Below are 21,004 nucleotides of genomic sequence, written 5' to 3'. Positions count from 1 at the left end.
AAAAAAGCCCAATCTGGACCAATCAAACCCTGCTAACTACAGACCAATATCACTTCTGCCATGGCTTAGCAAACTTCTTGAGAAGCATGTAAACATCATTCTTACTGACTTCCTGGAGGCCAACAACATACTGGACATCTCTCAGACTGGCTTCAGGCCCCGCCACGGTACGGAGACTGCACTGATTGCAGTGACGGAGGAGGCACGTAGGATCTTGGACGATGGCGGGTCCACAGCCATCGTCCTACTCGACCTAAGTGCCGCCTTTGACACTGTCAATCATAACATCCTACTCCACCAGCTTAACAAAATAGGAGTGTCAGGCACAGCACTCAACTGGATGAGGTCCTTCCTTACGGACAGATCCTTCCAGGTCTTTGAAGGGGACTCTACCTCAGCCAGTAAACCCCTCACTTGTGGAGTGCCTCAGGGCTCCTCCCTGAGCCCTACCCTTTTTAATGTCTACTTTCGCCCCCTAGCTGATGTCGTCCGCCCATATGGGGTGAAGATCGTCACCTACGCGGACGACACGCAGCTAGTGGTAGCACTGGACCCCCCCATGAACTCTCATCACAGATTACATATCTACCTTGAAGCCGTCGCTGCCTGGATGTCTAGCTCTTGCCTCAAACTCAACGGGGACAAAACAGAGATAATGCTCCTTGGAAATAACATCTCGAAATCCATTGATCCCATCTGGCCTCTCTGTTTAGGAAGCCCCCCGCAACCCAAGGAGCAAATCAAGAACTTAGGCATCTGGCTCGACCACAATTTAACCTTTAACTATCAAGCCACCAAGCTTGCTGCCACCTGCTTCGGGCTGATGAGACTTCTCCGCAAAATACTCCCCCTCCTTCCGTTCCACTCGAGACGGATCATGATTCAAGGCCTGATCCTTTCCCGTCTCGATTGTGGGAATGCCCTATCTGGGGGCCCCGCAATCTACCCTTAACAGACTCCAGGTCATCCAAAATTGTGCGGCAAGAATCCTTCTGGATATCCCCTGCCGAACCTCAGTCAGAGCCAGACTGAGGGATCTTTACTGGCTCCCGGTGAGATCTAGAATTGAATTTAAGAGCATGTGTATCGCACACCGATCCTACTGGGATTCAGGCCCCCCCCCCATTAATTCCCCCTTGGTGAAAGCCTACCTACCTTCCCGTGCACTCAGATCGGCGACCACCCACCTGGCCTCAGTACCACGCATTAGGAAAACCAGGTGTGGAGGCCGCTCGCTTTCCTACAACCTGGCCAGGATCTGGAACTCCCTCCCCCTCCCTATCAGATCAGAACCTAACCTTCTCACCTTCCGTAAATTATTAAAAACTTGGCTCTTCAGTAAAAGTTCAATCTAATTCATCACCCAGCTTCTCACTCCAGCCTCCTCAGCACAACTCACTCTTTCTCTTAGCGCTGGGACGCCCCTAGGTAGCCAACGCGCTTTACAAATCACCAATACAATACAATACAATACAATAGTCCTCGTCCTTGGAACCACCCCTTCAGCATCGGACAACACCTGGTGTCTGCCGCCCTTGGAAGCCCACCTACCCCCTCGGACCACCCCAAAAACCTCGGCATCGTACTCGACTCATCATCTACCATGAACCAACAGGTCTACGCTGTCACCTCCTCCAGCCGCTTCAACACCCTCATCAAAATCCGCAAGACCTTCAAATGGAGCCCCCCGGAGTCAAGGAAGACAGTCACCCATGCACTCATCACCATCAGACTGGACTAATGAAACCCACTCTACACCGGCATCAACAAGACCCTACTCTGCAAACTCCAGACATTACAGGACACCACCGCGAGACTCATCCTCGGCAACCCCCTGCATGAACACATCAGCCAACACCTATGTAGACTCCACAGGCTACCCGTGGAGAAAATAAGCACCTTAAAAATCCTCACTCACACCTACAAATGCCTACACAACAATGGACCCAAATACCTCAACGACCGAATCAACTTCCACGTACCCAAAAGAAACATCCGATCTTCCAAACTCGCACTGGCCAAAACCCCACGCATCCACAGAGCAGGCGGAAGATCCTTCTCCCACCTTGCATCCAAGACTTGGAACAAGCTACCGGCAGACATCAAACTCGCCCCCTCCCTGAACACCTTCAGGTAGACCCTCAAGACCTGGCTCTTTGGCTAACAGTTCTGTGCCCCCCCCACACTCAGTGCCTTGATACCCTTGCGGGTGAGTAGCGTGCTTACAATTCCCCTGATTGATTGATTGATTGAGTTATCATCATGTGATGATTGTTCCTCTTCTGCACTGCTTGAGGCGGTGAGGCAACGCTCTTCCACCATACCGGAAGAGCCGCCACTGGGGTCGGGTCATCTACGTGTGTTAGGCCCGAGCAACTCATCCCCCGGCCCTCCTGCGCTACGCGTCCCACCTTCTCCTTACCTGGACATTGACACCGTGGCGCATTCAACTGCACTCTCTCCAAATCTGTGACTCAGCCAGCAGGAGCTTCAGCCAGGTGTGATTGCACTCAGCTGGGTACAGCAGTTGCCGCCTAGTATGCTGGTAGACCTCCCGATGCAGTTGATGCAGCAGGGCCCCCTTAGCCGTGAAGGCGTATCGCTCATGCCACACAAGTTTGCTGTAGCACAGGGGCCTCAGCCTCCACAGCGTATGGCCAGCCCAACATCATCCGGTCTGTGATGCAGGGAGACGGCACACACCATTGGTAATCCCTTCCGTGCACCCCGGTGTAGTGGTGGATCGTAGTAAGCGATGCGGACCTCACTACTATGGTGCTCAGGAGCGCCTCTACCATTAACAGCTCCAAGGGCCTCAAGGCGGTTTTCTCACACAGGTCAGCAACATGCACAGGAGAGCCTCTACCATTAACAGCTCCAAGGGCCTCAAGGCGATCTTCTCACACAGGTCAGCAGCGTGTCTCCATGCGACCTGCCAGATTTAACCACCAGGTACGGGGGATCGTCGTGCATCAATAAATTACGCCACGGCTCATCAACTCCACAGCTCCGCCACATCCCACTCCAGGCTCCAGACGCAGGTCCAGCGAGGCATTCAGGTTCTAGGCATAGGTCCGGCTAGGCATCCAGGCTCCACACGCAGGTCCAGCGGGGCATCCAGGCTCTCATCCTGGTCATCCTGGATGTTGGGTGGCTTGAGGGGGTTGTTGATGTGTGCTGCACTTGGCCCTGGCTGCTACAATATGCATTAAACTTTATTTTGGGCATCTTTTCTATGGGAGTTTAACTGATAGGCAATTTTTTTGGAGTCCTCACTTGCTGCCTAGGGTGCGTTTTCTTATCACGTGTGGGCTTATCGCTAGGATTTGTCCACTAACACAGGAATTTTTTACACCGTCTAGCTAGTTTTATGGCCAGATATTTGAGCCGGTGAGAGAAGCTATCCCGTTAGCCGCGTGTTGGTAATACGTCGTTCACAAGGCGATTATTTCAGGGATAGATGGCGTTAACAAAACTCCCACTAACTGGCGTTAGCGATAGTTATTGCCAGGCATTGATAATGTGCTCCAATGTCTGAAGTGGGGTGACATATTGTACAATAGTGTATGCTGCTGTGGGCAAAGCAAAATGAGAAAAACACTTGACTAGACCAGTGGAGTAAGATGGCTGACCAAAAGCCCGGTATTTAAACATATGACATTTGTATTTTTTATGCGTTCGTGTAAAACAGTAGGCAGGCGAGAGTGCCAGTGCTGTCTCTATGCCAGACCTAAAAAGCTGGGATGTGGGTTCACTCTTCGTGTTGGAGTTGTGCGAGTTTGGAACAAATTATCCTTTTGAGATGAGAAAGGCAATGGGATATGGATTTGTCGACAAAAATAAAAATAGGACCCTTTCATCCTGTCCCCTTCTTGTCGCCTGACATGTTTGACTTTGTATCCTATTCTACACTACTTACTTCTGAACATGAATCAACCCTAATGTGTTATGAAACGTACTATAAAACATTTATTACATTGCATGATATGTTTTGTTTTGCGACTCAGGCACTTTACACATGAGTCCAAGGCAACGTAAGTGAAACCAAAAAAAAAGGTAGAGCTACGTCCATACAGGCCCGCAAGGAAGTCAGGAGAGACCTAGTAAGTCTCTTTCTTGTGAGCCGTTGAAAGGGAAGATGCACAGTGGGTCACATAAAACTCATCTGTCACTGACCCTACCCCAGCCCACCTGGCCTTTCAGAGTTACTGATGCAGTCTGAATTTTGAAGTTCCATGTACACAGATTTCATTGATCGGGTGGTGCAAAATGTGAGCAGGCTGGTAGAAAACATGGGCAGGCTTCAGAGGCTCATCTAATTAACTGCACAGCACTTTGTTTTCCATGCTCTCGCTGCCTGAAGCAATCACTACATTACAAAATAAAAATATAGCAAAACAACCAGGAACTGTCGTGGGGATTTTCGCTTCATGTATTATCATGTGCTAGGATTTTATTGCTTTTCTATTGACCGCACGTTATATTTACGCCTAAAAGCAGAATTATATTGTATTTCAAAAGCATAATCGTTTGTAAGTCAAAGGGATTCCTACAAGCGATAATACAATTGAAGTGGGATTAATAAACAAAACGTTGCTTTAAGGGAAATTAACCTGTTTCACACCTATGTATTTAGGCAACATTTTTTGTGTCCATTATATGCTCGGTGAGGAAATTAATTTGTGCATATGCAATTTCACCCGTGCACAATCCATGCTGACGTGTTCTATAGGGGCCTAGCAGGCAACGAAAGCAATCCATCTGTCACAGAGAGATCTGCCCCTCTTTTGTGTGCCAGTCCACTCTTACAGAATTGACTCTGCGCATGGGGAATTAGGGGATGGCGAGTTTAGACGGGGACAGCGAAGTCTGTTACCTTCACCACTGATAAGATACAGTAAAGAGTTGCATTCTTTATCTATCTTAGAGCTGAGAAATTAATTGTATGCATTGTCATGTAACGTTATGGGGCATATTCTCAAGCCCATTATCGTTGCTTTAGCAGGAATTTTCCAGCCGCTAATGCGGCAATCGCTAGGTATCGCCTAAATGACTATCGCCATCATGCAGAAGTTAGCGGGAGTTTTCACCACCTTTCCCTGATGCTATCGCCTGTTATCGACGTGTTGGTAATACGTCGATAACAAGGCAATACAGCGATAAAAAAAACTCCCGCTAATTGGCGTTGGCGATAGTTATCGCCAGACATTGATAATATGCCCCACAGTTTGTTGTCTTTGAATTCTACAGTGTTTTGCTGCTTACCTAATGAATGTCAATTGCACAATCTGCAAATATTCTTCGAAACAGTTCACCAATAGTCTTCTAAAGCCACATAGTGTTGGCCAAAGTTTCAGAACAAATGTGTTTAGAAATGTCCCATCTACAAGTAACTGATCGCCCACCCTTGTCGGGCAAACTCACTTGATACCAACCCACCCACCCTTAGAGTATGCCAACACTTCTCTCCAGGACTTCCCTTTACTTCTGCCATGTCTTACTGGTTTCACTCATAATCTAAGGTTAATGTCATTATTGCCTTTTTGGCCTTCTATTGGTTCCAGGATTAATAGAAAATATCTGTGGCTCACGTTCCGGCTGTAGATGTGGTTTTATGATCAAACTGGGATGGTGGGATAGTTGGTAAGTTATTGGTTGTGGGTGTGATTTTGCATGGTCTTCTTCTGGTGACAGATTGGGTCCATCCACGTAAGAGACAGCAAGCTAAGCACAACGTGGTCAAATGTGGCTAGCCAGGCGTAGCAAGGGCTACTTGTATTTACCTTTTACCAGCTATAGAGAGTGATGCTGGGTGAACGCAATGGTAGCAATGGAATTCGTGTCGCATTGCCAGCAAGAGAACAGACGAAAGTCTACGGTTTTCAAAAGCAAGAGATGGTTGGAAATGCAAATCAGATAACTTGTGGTATCTATTCCTAAACCTCTTGACGCACCAAGCCATAATAAAGGTCGGACTGGGGCAGAAAAATACCTGGGTAGCAAAAGAAAAGTGACCCGCAATCAGTGAACTACAAAACTAAACAAGCATTTACAATGCAACGGTTTCGCCGATTCAGCAAAATGATCTTGCACTGACTCGCGGACCGGAAATAAATCATCCACCAATAGTGCTGAGTCACTGATAATAGGTACCAGTGACGCCATCTCACCGGTACAGGCGGGGCAGGGGCAGTATTGTTCTACGAGGAATAGCCAGTTCTAGCCTTAAGGTATTCCTTATCACCTGCAGTTAGCATCCTCGCTGCTAGCTCTGACAAACAAGCACAAGCACCACGAGCACACGGACAGCGGGAGGGGGGGCGGGAAAGGAACGGAGAGCAGGAGGGGGGGCGGGAACGGACAGCGGGAGGGGAGGGTCTGGAACGGGATCAAAACAAACGTACGTAAACATACAAAGTGAAAACATATTTATAAAGAAAATGCTCCTTACCTGATCGCTTCGTGGGAACTCAAATCTTGCAGCCAACTCCAACAACAAACACTTGCAAACAAGCACAAGCACCACGAGCACACGGACAGCGGGAGGGGGGGCGGGAAAGGAACGGAGAGCGGGAGGGGAGGCGGGAACGGACAGCGGGAGGGGAGGGTCGGGAATGGGATCAAAACAAACGTACGTAAACATACAAAGTGAAAACATATTTATAAAGAAAATGCTCCTTACCTGATCGCTTCGTGGGAACTCAAATCTTGCAGCCAACTCCAACAACAAACACTTGTAGAAAGAAGAAAACAGGGTGACTCGAAAAAAAAAATAACACACACCCACCGCCGCGATGACGATCAGAAGTGGGTGGAGAGATAAAAAAATCGCGGGAACGCCCCTGAATCTGGTCCGGCCTTGACGGACAGTTCCGGCTCCCAATGGCTAGCCTCCATTTATGGAGCTAGCCAATGGGAGCAGGGGGCGAGTCCCTGTTCCCCACTGTAAGACATAAGGTTTTTCTAGCGCATGCGCACTTCGTGCGCATTTGCTAGGCGAAACCTAAAAAGTGGCCAATGTTTGCAAATTAGGGACGTTTTGAACTTGCAAAGACACGCTGTATAAGTGTTTTGCAAGGTATGGACGATTACGTGCAATTTTTCATGTTGCAGGTAAAGTTTTTTTAATATGAGTGACTAGAACAGTAAAATCCGGCCCAGAGGACCATGAAACAGGCCTCCGTTTCCCAATCATACCTGCTCAGTAACCTGTTTTGCTCACTATATGTTGATATACACCTTCCAACTGATTATCCTTTTTATATATTTCACTTAAGAGGTTTTCCACTGCTTTCCCCTTCAAATTGCAAATTACATTTTCCTGCACATAATCCCTGACATTAGAATAATCTGTGAAGAGTAGCACCTTTTTTTAAATCTGATTACATTTTGGACCAGCCATTTTAACAGTTTTGTTGAATTTAATAAGGGTCCCTGTCAACGTGGGAAGAAATCTTGCATGAATCAGTCTGAGAACACTGTGTTTGGGATTATAATTAGAGCTGGATTGTAGCGTCACCACTATAACCAGAAGAGCGATCTGCAAATGGCACAACGACTAGAAAATAGAACCACGACAGAGGTAAGGATAAGTATAGTACAGTCAGTTTGCATCACACCCTCGGGAAGTGACCAACAGTAGGTGGAAGGTAGGAGAGGTTGACGAGGGTAGGCTTTTTACCATACCTCGGAGTTTTGAAGGTTAGTAGTGCATTAAAAGCGACATGCCGAGGAGCTAATAAGCATAACAGGATCCGCCCACAGTGACTGAACACTTCCTTACAAGCTCTGCAGATGGGTACTGGGGGCTCACTAATGCTTCAAGGATTACAAACCATTCTGCCTCCTCAACTCGGCTAGCGCCGGAAATGATACACACAGAGAATAAGCAGTCGAAGAACAAGGCGGAAGAGACGCGAGACGCCGTGCGAGTGCACATCTCCTGTCCATAGGTGTGCACATCTCCTGTCCCCCTTTCCAAGACAAATCGAAGACAATAGATCCAGCCAAGCAAGCAGCGCATGCGCTGCGTCACTAGGCGAGACCTAAAAATCAGGACTGTCAGTCAAGACAGAATCAGTTACTCACCCCTGATGTGAGGTAGCTAGCCACCATCCTGGCCCATCACTGTAGTTAGAGTGTTGTATGTTTTCGAGCTCCTGTGGTTACAGCCCTGTGCATGGTGGTGGGGATAAATACAATGTGCATGTAGCCAGGGCTTTAAGTGGGCCGGGTCTCGTCGGTGCTGAGCACCAGCAGTTTTTTAAAGGAGGCCTCGAAACGGGTCTCTAGCGGGCTCTGTTTTGTGCCCTGGCACAGGCGGTCCCTTTTTTTCCAGAGTGCAGTGACAGCTGGCACCTCGATGTGCGCTGCTTACACTGCTCACTTCTCACTAGTGGAATGCCAGGTGAGCATTAGGGGAAGGGGAATCCTTTAAAGAGAGTCCTTTTCTCTCTGGATTTCCCTTCTCTTTTTGAAACTCAGGAGCAGCAACATTGTCATGGAGTCACCAGGGCTTTAAGTGAAAGTTTTTTCAATATTATATACCAGCCACAGATGCTGCTTATTAATCTTAGTCAACTAACAACCATTGACAGAGCCAACAGTCCTGACTTGTAGTAGGTATGATGTTACTTGTTGTATCATAATTCTGGATGAAATGACAGAAACAGCAAATTACAAGTCAGGCGGCACACTTTGATAAGCACAGATTTTTAGCTTATGTGTTTTTAAGCGACGCCCTTAATTACATTGACCATACCCCTTTAACAGACCTCCCAGTTTTTTCATTCCACTTAAAGCCCTGCATGTAGCATAAAGCTGCTAGCTGTTGTTAAGCTTGTCGTGCGTGACACCTTCAGTGGTGTTTATACTATTTTAGCATTAATTACAAGCCTTACCGCACAAACTGCTGTTCTATAACGAGCAGTAGTTGAAAGGTGTTCAGCAGAACATGCTTTCTCTTTGAATTTGTGTTCCTTTTTAAAACTTTGCTAACTCTTTTTCATCTCTCCTCTTTTCAGAAGCGCAGCAGAGGAGTTTGCAGACCAGGAAGACATTAAACAAAACAACTTTTCTGTGGCTGTGAGGTGAGTGGTTAACATTTTACTGCCTAGTCAGTCAAGGAGTGCTAGTGGATGACATCATAGTTTCGATGATGAACTGCACAGGGTTGGGAAGTCCATCTGGGCCTGCTTTGTAACTCGCATCACCCTGCCTTCTGGGGAAGTGATCTGATTCACTAATATTCTTGGTGTCCAGTGAAGACACTGTAGAGTTGTGGGACCTAGGCCCACATACGACTAAATGATGAACACAGATCCAGTGGATATACTAGTTAACTTGCGACGAGCACGTGCACTTGGGCCCTTTTCTTTGCAGGCTCACGTCACTTGTGAGGGGCGCCTGTGGCGGATGGGTGTGGGGTGCAAGTGTGTCCAGCCTTTGAGGGAGTAGTTGGTAAACTAAGGGTTTGCTGAGACACTAGAACGTGTCCCACACAGCACTACAGACACCATGTGGAAGAGACGTGCTTTAGTGGAGGTGCGCTCTAGTTCCAGACATAGTGCTTAGTGGTGAGATGCCTCCTACTGGAATTGTGTTACAGCAAACAAATGATGAATGGAATGCTGACAATGCAAACATTCTCCCCCAGTCAAATGATCTGGGTTAAATCCATCGTTCCTTTGCCCTCTACGCCACCCCAGTTTGGACCCAGCCATATGCAAATCAGTCTTGACCCTGTGCCCCATGGGAACAGTCCAGACAGAACTGTCTTTTGCTTTCTCGCCCTAAGTGCGCAAGGTATGCCCAGACGTGGGTCCTGGGCTCATTAAACCACTGGAATCAAGCTATCCTGGCTGAAGAGGGGTGAAACCGGTCCTAGGATGCTTGTTTCCTTTCCATGGAGGACCTGGCTTGGCAGTTCGGGCTTGACTGTTCCCATGAGGCACAGGGTCAAGACTGATTTGCATATGGTCAGGTCTAAACTGGGGTGGCATGGTGAGCAAAATAATGGTGGATTTAACCCAGATCTCGTGACTGGGGTGAATGTTTTGATTTGTTCTGCATTCCATCCATCAATTGTGTGTCTTTTGCTTTCTCGCCCTAATTGCGCCAGGTATGCCCAGACGTGGGTTCTGGGCTCACTGTGCCACTGGAATCAAGCTATCCTGGCTGAAGAGGGGTAAAACTCCGAAACCGGTCCTAGGATGCTTGTTTCCGGTCCGGGGAGGACCTGGCTTGGCAGTTCGGGCTGGACTGTTCCCATGAGGTACAGGGTCAAGACTGATTTGCATATGGCCAGGTTTAAACTGGGGTGGCATGGTGAGCAAAAGAATGATGGATTTAACCCAGATCTCTTGACTGGGGGTGAGTTTATCTTTTGCTTCCTACTGGAATTGTGGTCTAGCATAAGAGGTGCTACGTGGTTGGGAAAGGAACCAAGTGGTGATGTGGACTGGTGGAAGGGATGGTGTCTAATGGTGTAGGTGTATCTAGTAAGTATGTGATCTAAATTTTAGAAATGGTTTGTGGAAGAGGCATGGCTAGTGGAGTTTAGGTTTGACATAGAAAATGCTCTGTAGTGGATGATGTGCGGTCTAATCAGGGAAAAAGTGAGGGAAGTCCCTAAAAGGGGCATGGACTATGTAGTTATGGGCATGGGTTAAACACGTAAACTAAATTTCCATGATTTATTTATTATTTATTTATGCGTTTTTATATAGCGCCAACTTTACCCGCAGCTGTCAGCGTGCTTTACAATAGAACCAGTTACATTACATAAGGACTTCAAAGTACATGAATAACATAACAGATACAAACCGATAAACTAAAAAATCACATAAGAATGGTAGTAAGTACATCAATCAATCAATGCATTTGTAAAGTGCGCTACTCACCCTTGAGGGTCTCAAGGCGCTGGGGGTAGGGGATGCTGCTACTGCTTGAACAGCCAGGTCTTGAGAAGTCTCCTGAAGGTCAGCAGGTCCTGGGTCTGCCGCAGGTGGATGGGGAGGGTGTTCAATGTCTTGGCGGTGAGGTGGGAGAAAGACCTGCCTCCGGCAGTCACTCGTCGGATGTGGGGGACGGAGGCAAGGGTGTGGTCAGCGGAGCCAAGCTGGCAGTTCGGGGTGTAGAGGGTGAGTCGTTCGTTGAGGTATGGTGGTCTGGTGTTGTGGAGTGCTTAGTGAGTGTGGGTGAGGAGCTTAAAGGTGATCCTCTTGTTGACGGATAGCCAGTGCAGGTCTCTCAGGTGGGATATGATGTGGCTGTGGCGGGGGGTGTCGAGTATGAGTCGTGCGGAGGCGTTTTGTATGCGTTGTCGTAGTCTCTTGAGTTTGGCTGTGGTTCCTGCGTAGAGGGCGTTGCCGTAGTCCAGTCTGCTGCTGACGAGGGCCTGGGTGGCCATCCTTCCGGTTTCAGTGGGGATCCATCTGTAGATCTTGCGGAGCATGCGGAGGGTGTTGAAGCAGGAGGAGGAGACGGCGTTGACTTGCTGGGTCATTGACAGCAAAGAGTCCTGGATGAACCCCAGATTGCGTGCGTGGTAAGTGGGTGCTGGTGTAGCTCCCAGCGCGGCCGGCCACCAGTAGTCGTCCCAGGCGGAGGAGGTGGAGCCGAGGATGTGAACCTCCGTCTTGTCCGAGTTCAGTTTCAGGCGGCTGTTCTTCATCCATTCGGGGATGGCCTCCATTTCTTCGTGGAGGTTGGTTTTGGAGGTGGTGAGAGCCTTGGTGAGGGAGAGGATCAGCTGGGTGTCGTCGAAGTATGAGATAATGTTGAGGTTGTGCGATCGGTCGATGTTGGCGAGCGGTGCCATGTAGACGTTGAAGAGTGTCGGACTGAGGGACGATCCTTGGGGTACGCCGCAGATGATCTGGGTTTCTTTAGATCGGAATGGAGGGAGGCGGACACTCTGGGTTCTGCCGGTGAGGAAGGGGGTTGTCCAGTCCAGGGCTTTGTCGTGGATCCCTGCGTTGTGGAGGCTTGTGCGTAGGGTGTTGTGGCAGACAGTGTCAAATCCCGCTGAAAGGTCCAGGAGGATGAGGTCCGTAGTTTCTCCGTTGTCCAGCAGGGTCCTGATGTTGTCGGTGATGGCAATGAGGGCTGTTTCGGTGCTGTGGCTGCTGCGGTATCTGGATTGGGACGGGTCCAGGATGTTGTTCTCTTCGAGGAAGGCAATTAGTTGCCTGTTGACAATCTTCTCAATGACTTTCACCGGGAGCGGGAGTAGGGAGATGGGCCGGAAGTTCTTGAGTTCCTTAGGGTCCGCCTTGGGTTTCTTGAGTAAGGCGTTGATCTCGGCATGCTTCCAGCTTTCTGGGAAGGTGGAGGTCTCGAAGGAGTAGTTGATGATCTTGAGGAGATGGGGTGCTATGATGGAGCTTACTTTGTTGAAGATGTGGTGCGGGCAGGGGTCTGATGGTGAGCCAGAGTGGATGGTGTTCATAATTTTGATTGTGTCGTCGACGTTGACGCGGGTCCAGGAGAGCAGGGGGTCGGTATGGTTGGGGTCGGTGAGTCTGAGGTGTTGGTCGCTGTCGGGGGGGCCTGGTTGTTGAAGCTGTTGTTGATGTCTATGATCTTGCGGTGGAAGAAGGTGGCTAGGGAGTCGCAGAGGTCTTGCGATGGTGGGATGTCATTGGAGTTGGAGCTGGGGTTGGAGAGTTCCTTCACAATGTTGAGCTCTTTGCTGTTGTGTGCATTGTTGTTGATGTGTTCCTTGAAGGAGGTCGTTTTGGCGGTTCGGATGAGTTGGTGGTGTCTGCGGATGGCACTCTTGTGGGCTGTATTGCTGTCCGGTGTCTGTTCATGGTGCCACTTCTTCTCGAGCCTTCGGCAGGTCTGCTTGGATGCCTGGAGGTCGGCAGTGAGCCAGATGGCTTTTCTTTTGGTGCGTCTGTTTGAGGTTTTCTTGATCAGGGCGACAGTGTTGGCGCAGTTGTTGATCCATTGCCTGCGGTTGCGGGAAGCAGTGTCGGTGTCGGCAGTGTCAGTTAGTGGGTTTCTGGCGAGGGAGGCGATTAGCTGGTCTTCGGTGATTTTGCTCTACCTGCGGCGGGGGGCCCGTTGTGTGTGGTGGTGCATGGTGGGTTTCTTGAAGGTGAAGTGGTGCAGCGGTGGTCGTCCAGTGGAGTTCGGTGGTGTGGCTGAAGGTGACGTGTTTGCTGGCGGACAAGATAGGGTCGAGCGTGTGTCCGGCAGAGTGGGTGGGAGTCGTGATGAGCTGTTTGAGTCCGAGGTTGACGAGGTTGTCGAGCAGGGTTGTAGACTTGCTGTCGTTGGTGTTCTCGAGGTGGAAGTTAGGGTCTCCGAGAAGGATGTAGTCTGTGGATGCAAGGGCGTGCGTGCTGACGAAGTCGGCGATGGAGTCGCTGAACTGTGGCCAGGGTCCGGGGGTCTGTAGATGAAGGTTCCTTTGAGGGTGGTGTTGGGATCGATGTGGATCTGGAAGTGCAGGTGTTCGGCGGCGCTGAGGGTGTTGTGCATGCTCGTCGAGATTCTGAGGGTATTTTTGTGGACGATGGCGATTCCTCCTCCAGTTCCGTTGGTGTAGTCCCTGCGGGTGATCTTGTAGCTGTCCGGAATTGCTATGGCGATGTCAGGTGCAGAGGAGGGGTTATTCCAGGTCTCCGTCAGGAAGGCGACGTCCGGGGAGGAAGAGTCGAGTACGTCCCAGAGTTCGATGGCGTGCTTGCAGGCGGAGTGGGTGTTGAGTAGTATGCATCTGAGGTGGTTGCGTCTTACCCCGGTGGGCGAGGTGGCGGCTTGGAGGCTGGTACATAAGTCTACTACAGATACTAGTAGTTAGAGTTACATATATACAAGTTGCAAATTTACTCAAGATTACATTTTAAGAAGAGTTGAAGCAATTAGGGTTGGACAATTGAATCAGTTAATCAGGGGTTTGTATAGCGCACTACTCACCCGTGAGGGTCTTAAGGCGCTCAATATAACATAATACATATTTCATATTTACAGCGCATGATCTTGTCACCATTGCTGGGGTTCTTGCAGTGCCCGTTCAGCCAGACCTTCAGGGTGCACTCATAGGCTGTGATCTTGGGCCTGGAGGAATCCCTGAACTGTCGATGGCCTTAAGGGTAATAGGCCGGGTGGTGGTAGGCGGAGGCGGCATGCTGGCTCCAGGGCTGTTCTTGAGCTCGTGCTGGAATTCAGCTGTGGGAAAGGGGGTAGCTCGGAACTGAAGGGCATGAAGGCTCCATAGCCGGTGTAGGGGAGTTTGTGAATGGAGGAAAGTAAGTACTGCGGGAGAGAGAATGGGGCAGTGCGGGCCGGACAGACTGCATTGTGCCGCTTGATAGCGTTGATGGGTCAAATGTCCTCCATGCCTCTTGTCTGCTCTATACTCTCATTGCCTGCCAGATTGCCCTCCGCTGTTGGCCCTCATGCCTGTTGGTGTCGCTTCCCCATCAGTCAGATCGAGAAGGGAGGTCGTCCGCACACTCTGCCCCTGGGGCGCACCTCCCAGGGGGCTGCACCCACACGAATTCTCGCCCACTGCCAAGCGGGCAGGCATGATTGCCATGCTGTTCGGTGGGGTCTCCACCCTGAGCGCACCAACCTCCATGTCAAACTACATCGCCTCCTCCATCTATTTGGTTCCTATAGTGTGCCACCCGATCGCTATTTTGGTGTCTTTCCCAGCTTTCTTTTATTGCATCCAGATATAATAACATAACAACTGACAGAACCTTACACCAGCTTGGACTATTGGCTATGTCAGTGTGGGTTCTGGAGAGAGGCCAAGGATTGGATGACCATGTGTTCAGAATACCTAGGCTTTCCTGTTTTCAGTTTCTATTTTGGGGAAATTCTGGTGGTGTTTCTTCAGTGTTTTCCAGTGATTTCAATACCTCAAAAAACAGTGCTTTTCAGTGGTTACTCATTTTTGCGCCATAAAAAACAACTGAAACAGTGTTTTACCGGTGTTTATGGAACTCTTTGCTTTTATTATTACTTTTTCCCTTTTTCTTCAGGAATTGTAGACTGCTCTACATTTCAGAAGCTTAATACAGTCATGAAATTCTTTTCATTGTCCTTTGATTCTGCAGCTCAGATTTAACAAGCATTTGCAATGCAATAGGTCTCGCATGTTTGCGAGTTTAAGCTATTGGCATTGTAAATGACAAAGCCTTTTATTTATGTTTTAAAAATGAAAACAAAAATAAAATGCATCGTTATTTGCAATGTCAATAGCTCAAACTCACGTAAATGCGTGACCTATTGCGTTGCAAATTCTTGTTTTAAATGAAAGCGTGAATTGGTCATTCAGCAAGTTGGAAATTACAGTCTGTGTTCCAGAGTCGCTACCCCTCTCCTGCTCAGAGAGTGTTGCATTATCATCGATATAGCGCCCTCAAACGTGTTGTGTGCGTGAAGCGCTGTTTGGCACTTCATCTGGTGTCTTTCAAAGGAATGGCTGACTGCACATATATTGCATTTTCTGCGTTGTTTACGCGTGGGTACCATTGGCCCCCTGTGTCATAGGAGCCAATAACTAAATTTGGTGCCACTCCCCCGCTCACATATAGCTCCAATACCTTCGGGTCGATTTCCCCCTATATAATACTGCCGTGGCTGCTGAAGTGAATGGCGCGTGAGGTCTATTGTGAATGCGAGGTGTCTGAAATACAAGTGTACTTCAATTAAAGCCCTGTCTGTACAGCGCTTAGAAACGGCAGAAGTGCAGTATGACATGCCACATAAAACAAGCTACAATCTGTTTTGTTATTAAAGTGAATTGATACTTGGAAGAGAGGTTCACTTTACTTACACTCTCTGAAGAAGAGACAGTTCCGCTCATGAGCCCAGTGTGAGTAAGCGCTAGTCCCCCAGAAAGATCCCACCCCGGGAATGGATGTGATATTTGTATGAGACTTGAATGTGTTGTGCGAAAAAAGTGGACTCTCTCTACTTTGAAAACAGAGGAAGTAAATATGAAAGTCAGACCTGCATGGAAGTAGAACCATCCTTGAACACTGGTGACGCGCCTTTTGCACATGTTTTCACCATGTGCTGCCACGTGTGACCCCCGGCATAAAACCGGACGATGTGTTATTATTGAATCTCGCTTTTCTAAATCTACCATCCGTACGTGGTCATGCAGTATACATGTCAATAAGTTAATATAATGGCTTGGGGCACATTAATATTTCTTCTGCCTCTCGGTCAGACACTTAACGTTCCCATTTCCTACAGCCTGCATTTTCCCATTCACTTTCAAGATATTACCTCTGCCCAAATTGACTTGGTGATTGAAGGCTGGTGTGGTCACCTTTAGAGCATAAGGACTATATTAGAAACGTTCATGGCTCTCTATTGCTCTGAGGAACAGCACCTAGCCCTAGCTGTGTATTCAATCATGTAAAGTCTCTAGTTGGCACAGGGTTTAATTGATTGAAATGGTGCTATAATCGAGTGTTAATTAACAGGGTGGAACCTTACAGTGCATGTGAGGCAACATGCTAGCACTTTACAAAGCACAAAGCTTATGAGTAAATGCAACGGACTCTGAACCTTAAAAATCAGGTATTTAAATATTAGTACATGTCACTCCTTAGATCTAAAGCGCAAATATTATAAACCAAATTGGTTCCTTTAATATGGAGCTATTTAAATGCTGTTGATTTATATAATCTGAACTAGCCATTTTCTTACTTCTTAAAGCTTTATTATGATTATAAATAAAATAAAGATATTAATTTTAGCCAATGTCCAAATATCAGACGAGGATGTTGCATTTTTCCATCTTGCAGAGATGTTCCCTTTAGAGCTAAATGTACGTTCAATTGACATAACTAACGTTTTCCAGATTCCTAAAGTTATACATGACCAGGACTCTGCTAATGTTAGTCATTAAAACTGTAGCAGTCTCAGTATTAAGAACACAACATAACTCCTCTATTCTCCATTAAGGGCGAATAGTGCAAATGATAAACGCAGGCCCAAACCAAGCAGGGCAAAGAGTGCTCATGTTTTGAATAAATATCTTTGCTATTTTACGAATATATTTGACATTTATGGCTAAGAGGATCCTTCGGTAATGAAATCACATCTCTGAACAAGCTAACAGAGTATAGAGACAGTTTTATACTGTGGGCAAGACTGAGTCAGGAACTCTCACCAATCTAACAGGAATTAAGTGTTTTTTTAAAAGATGTGAGTTGGTTCCCACCTCTGTTCCATAAAGAACCGCAACAGTAATAACCCTCATCGAAGAGACAGCGGGAGAACATTTATCAGCCAGACCGATGTATCGCAGTAATGCTGAAGATTACAGGCGAGTAAGGAGGGGGCAGGAGGGACTGGAAAAAACAGTAGGAGCCTTAAAGTAGTTTGGGTGAAATGCTTAGACCGCAGTCAGAGAGAAAGCAGTCCAATCCTCCATCACAATACAAGTTATTGTTAATATCATTAATTTCAACAGAGTGATGTTGATTTTTATAAATGAAAATGTACCGAAGCCGAAATTCCTTTCTGGCTTTACAGGGAAGGCCTTCCACAGGAGCAGGCTAGAGCGCCTTCGGGGCTTCTCTGCGCACGTTTTGTGAGGGGATGCAGCGAGTACAAAAAACACACTCGCCAGAGAGCCCTCCTCTCCCGCTCTGCTTTTCATACTCAGGGTCTATGAAGATGAAAGTCTGACGGCGGAAGTACGGGCCGTTTTAGCTCTGTGTTTGGTGCGTGCTGAATGTTTCCCGAGTCTGCCTCCATTTAACTCACTCTGACAGGGTGAAATTGGATAACACAGCGAGTTAAACACTAACGTGCCAGACGTCCTGGCTGCTTACGCATCAGGGCTCCAACCCCCGGGGATAGAAGTGGCAGAGACCCCGATGACTGAGTCTTTCAGGCACCTGTTTCCTCTCCCGCTTTACATCCGGGATCTCTTGAAATCCCAGAAACACAACTCTACAAAGTGAATTCGACAAATAACAGTATGTTGTTCAATAAAATAAAAATGCATTTAAAACACCAACCTTGCATCTTAAAAGGCGGATTGAGTCTGAAAGGCTGAGGAAGGTGTCAGAGACGGTCCTTTTTGTGGGTTTAATTCCTGCCTGATGAAACTTGAGCATGCAGCCTCTTTCCCTGCCGCCCACTCCTTTATTAACAACAAAGCCTCCTTAAGTAAATGGTCGTTTGAAAGACCTGTGAAGTACTCGGGTGGCGCCGCAGTAAGACTGACGAAGCGATACAAAAGGGGATGATGGACGGAGCGTTTGAACAAATCAAACACTCACCCCCAGTCAACTGATCTGGGTTTAATCCATCACCATTCTTTAGTTCACTCAGCCACCCCAGTTCAGACATGGCTATATGCAAATCAGTCTGACCCTGTGCCTCATGGGAACAGTCCAGCCCGAACTGCCACGCCATGTCTTCCATGGACCGGAAACAAGCATCCTGGGACCACTTTCGGATTCATAATCCTCACCAGCCAGGCTATCTTGAATCCAGTGGCCAAGTGAACAAGGGACTCACGTCTGAGCATACCCTGCCACACTTAGGGCGAACAAAGCGATACAAAAGGGGATGATGGACGGAGCGTTTGAACAAATCAAACACTCACCCCCAGTCAACTGATCTGGGTTTAATCCATCACCATTCTTTAGTTCACTCAGCCACCCCAGTTCAGACATGGCTATATGCAAATCAGTCTGACCCTGTGCCTCATGGGAACAGTCCAGCCCGAACTGCCAAGCCATGTCTTCCCTGGACCGGAAACAAGCATCCTGGGACCGGTTTCGGATTCATAATCCTCATCAGCCAGGCTATCTTGAATCCAGTGGCCAAGTGAACAAGGGACTCACGTCTGAGCATACCCTGCCACACTTAGGGCGAACAAAGCGATACAAAAGGGGATGATGGGCAGACCACAACAGCTCCTCTCCCACCACGTGAGCCAGGCAGGGGGCATGGTGTTGCTCTGGCCAGTGGGCCATTCATACCTCGGCTCCCCATGTGCAGAGGCAGTGTTTTCTCCTGCCAACTCCACGCCAGGCCACCACAGGCCAATGGTTTATAATACTTTGGCTCCATCAAGTGGCCAAGTGGCGCAACAACTTTGAAAATCAGTGACACTCGGTTTAAACCGGGGCAGCTGATTTTCAACTCGGTAGTGTATTGTCGTGTACAGTCGGCTTTAACCGAATTCTGGACAGCCTAAGAATACCTTTGCACTGCCTTCAGCCCTTATTCCAGAACTTTCATTGTGGCGTAATAAACATCTGGAAGCGACTGAGTTCAAAGCATGCAGTGTAAAAGAGTAGTTGCTGCACACAAAAAAATACAAAAACACAACAACCTGGGAAATTTCTCACACTCTAATGGAGTGCAAGATTCAGTAAAACGTGAAATGTAAACAGGAACTAAATCATTGAAATGGATTACCTAGGTATTTATTAAATGAGCTGTTCAGAATTCGTAAGTGTTTTTCCCAGTACAGTTATAAGGACATAAATATAGGGCCCGATAGGGACCGTTTTCATTTCTGCTATAAAATACTACCGGGTGTGAACCCATGCATATGTGTTTTTGATGACAAAAAGGTGTATAATCCAGGTGACGTGGTCTAGTGGAGATGTGATCTTGATGAAGAAATGGCATGTAGCGAAGGTGCAATCTTGAAGAAAGGTCATGACGTTGAAAAGGTGTAGTGTAGTGAATATAGGACCTTGATGAAGAAATGGCATGTAGTTGAGAAGGTGTGGTATAGTAGAGATGCAATCTTGATGAAGAATCGTGTGTAGGGGAGAACGTGTAGAGTAAAAGGAGAGATGCAGTTTAGAAGAGGTGTGTTCTAGTGGAAAGGATGCTTTGCAGTGGGTGCTAAGCCCATAGTTATGTTTTGTTATATGATTTTTAAATAGCGCAAATCACCAACTGGTCTCTAAGCGCTTCTGGAGAAAGTGAACAAGTCACTAGAGCAGAAATAACTGGCAGCAGCGGATGCAGAGATTACGCAGTTGTTAGTGCCTCTCTGAAAAGAAAGGTCTTTAAGAGCTTCCTAAAGATGAGCAAAACCGGTTCCTTTCTCAAGTACTCCGACAGATCATTCCAGACCTGTGGGAGGAGGACATCAAAAGCTCTACCCCCTTTGGATTTAGAGCTATACCTGGGTGGAACTAGCTACAAGCCTCAGATGATCGTTGAACCCGACCGGAACATACTTCATCAAGCGATCTTTTATTTATTTGGGTGCCTCACCATAAATTGCCTTGTGGGCGATACAGAGACCCTTAAACTGCACTCGCTGCTTAATGGGCAACTAGTGCAATTTTATGTAACAGAGGGGTGGCTTGTGTCCTTCTAGGGAGTCCAAAATAAGCCTAGCCGCATCATTTTGTACAACTTGCAGTCTCCTAGTAGTCTAAATGAGGGAGTAAGAAATTAACCACCCTGATATTCTATTGGTGATGGAATAGTCCAGGTGACATCAAGACTCAATTCAAGATTTAGATCTTACAGTGAGATCTACAATATCTAAAATACATCAAATAATTCAATTAATGCAGATGTACAAATGAGCAAAAAAAATCTAAACATATTACAGCACATTCATTCATGGGTGCTTTAGCAGTGGTAATTCCATATTTAAAAAAAATCGTTTTAAAGATCTCTGTTGGCAGACCCTTAAAATGGGACAGACAAATATAACTTATTTGATAGCCTGGACACCATTATAACGTAAAGTGCAAATTATTTCATCCCAAACTACATTCTGCCATGCATCTGTCGCAGTTGTTAATGGTAAACATTTCAATCTATAAAGCATTATGCACCTTCACACCCCGTGTTCCAGGTTCTAGTTCAAATACACTTGAGGGACTGCTGGCTGACATGATTGAGTGACACACTAGAAGCGTGGTTTCACACAACATGTAACCATATCATTCTCCAACGATGATTTTGCCATGGTTAGCTTTAAAACATTTTGACGTGGGGCGAGGCCAAGATGGCGGTGGGATAGGACATG

The 21,004-nt window shown here is 47.5% G+C and overlaps 1 protein-coding gene across 1 annotated transcript in view; it reads left to right on the top strand.

The window, feature by feature from the left end:
* The window catches only part of LOC144823022 (kinesin-like protein KIF12), a 230,625-nt gene that overhangs the window by 125,335 nt on the left and 84,286 nt on the right, over positions 1-21,004 (top strand). Inside the window, exon 2 of the mRNA XM_078681148.1 lies at positions 9,024-9,089. Within this exon, the coding sequence (XP_078537274.1) occupies positions 9,024-9,089 (66 nt within the window). The remainder of the gene's footprint in view (positions 1-9,023; positions 9,090-21,004) is intronic.

Source organism: Lissotriton helveticus, chromosome 3_1 (assembly GCF_964261635.1).
Source record: "Lissotriton helveticus chromosome 3_1, aLisHel1.1, whole genome shotgun sequence".
Lineage (NCBI taxonomy): Eukaryota > Metazoa > Chordata > Amphibia > Caudata > Salamandridae > Lissotriton > Lissotriton helveticus.
This window is presented reverse-complemented; position numbering and strand designations above follow the sequence as displayed.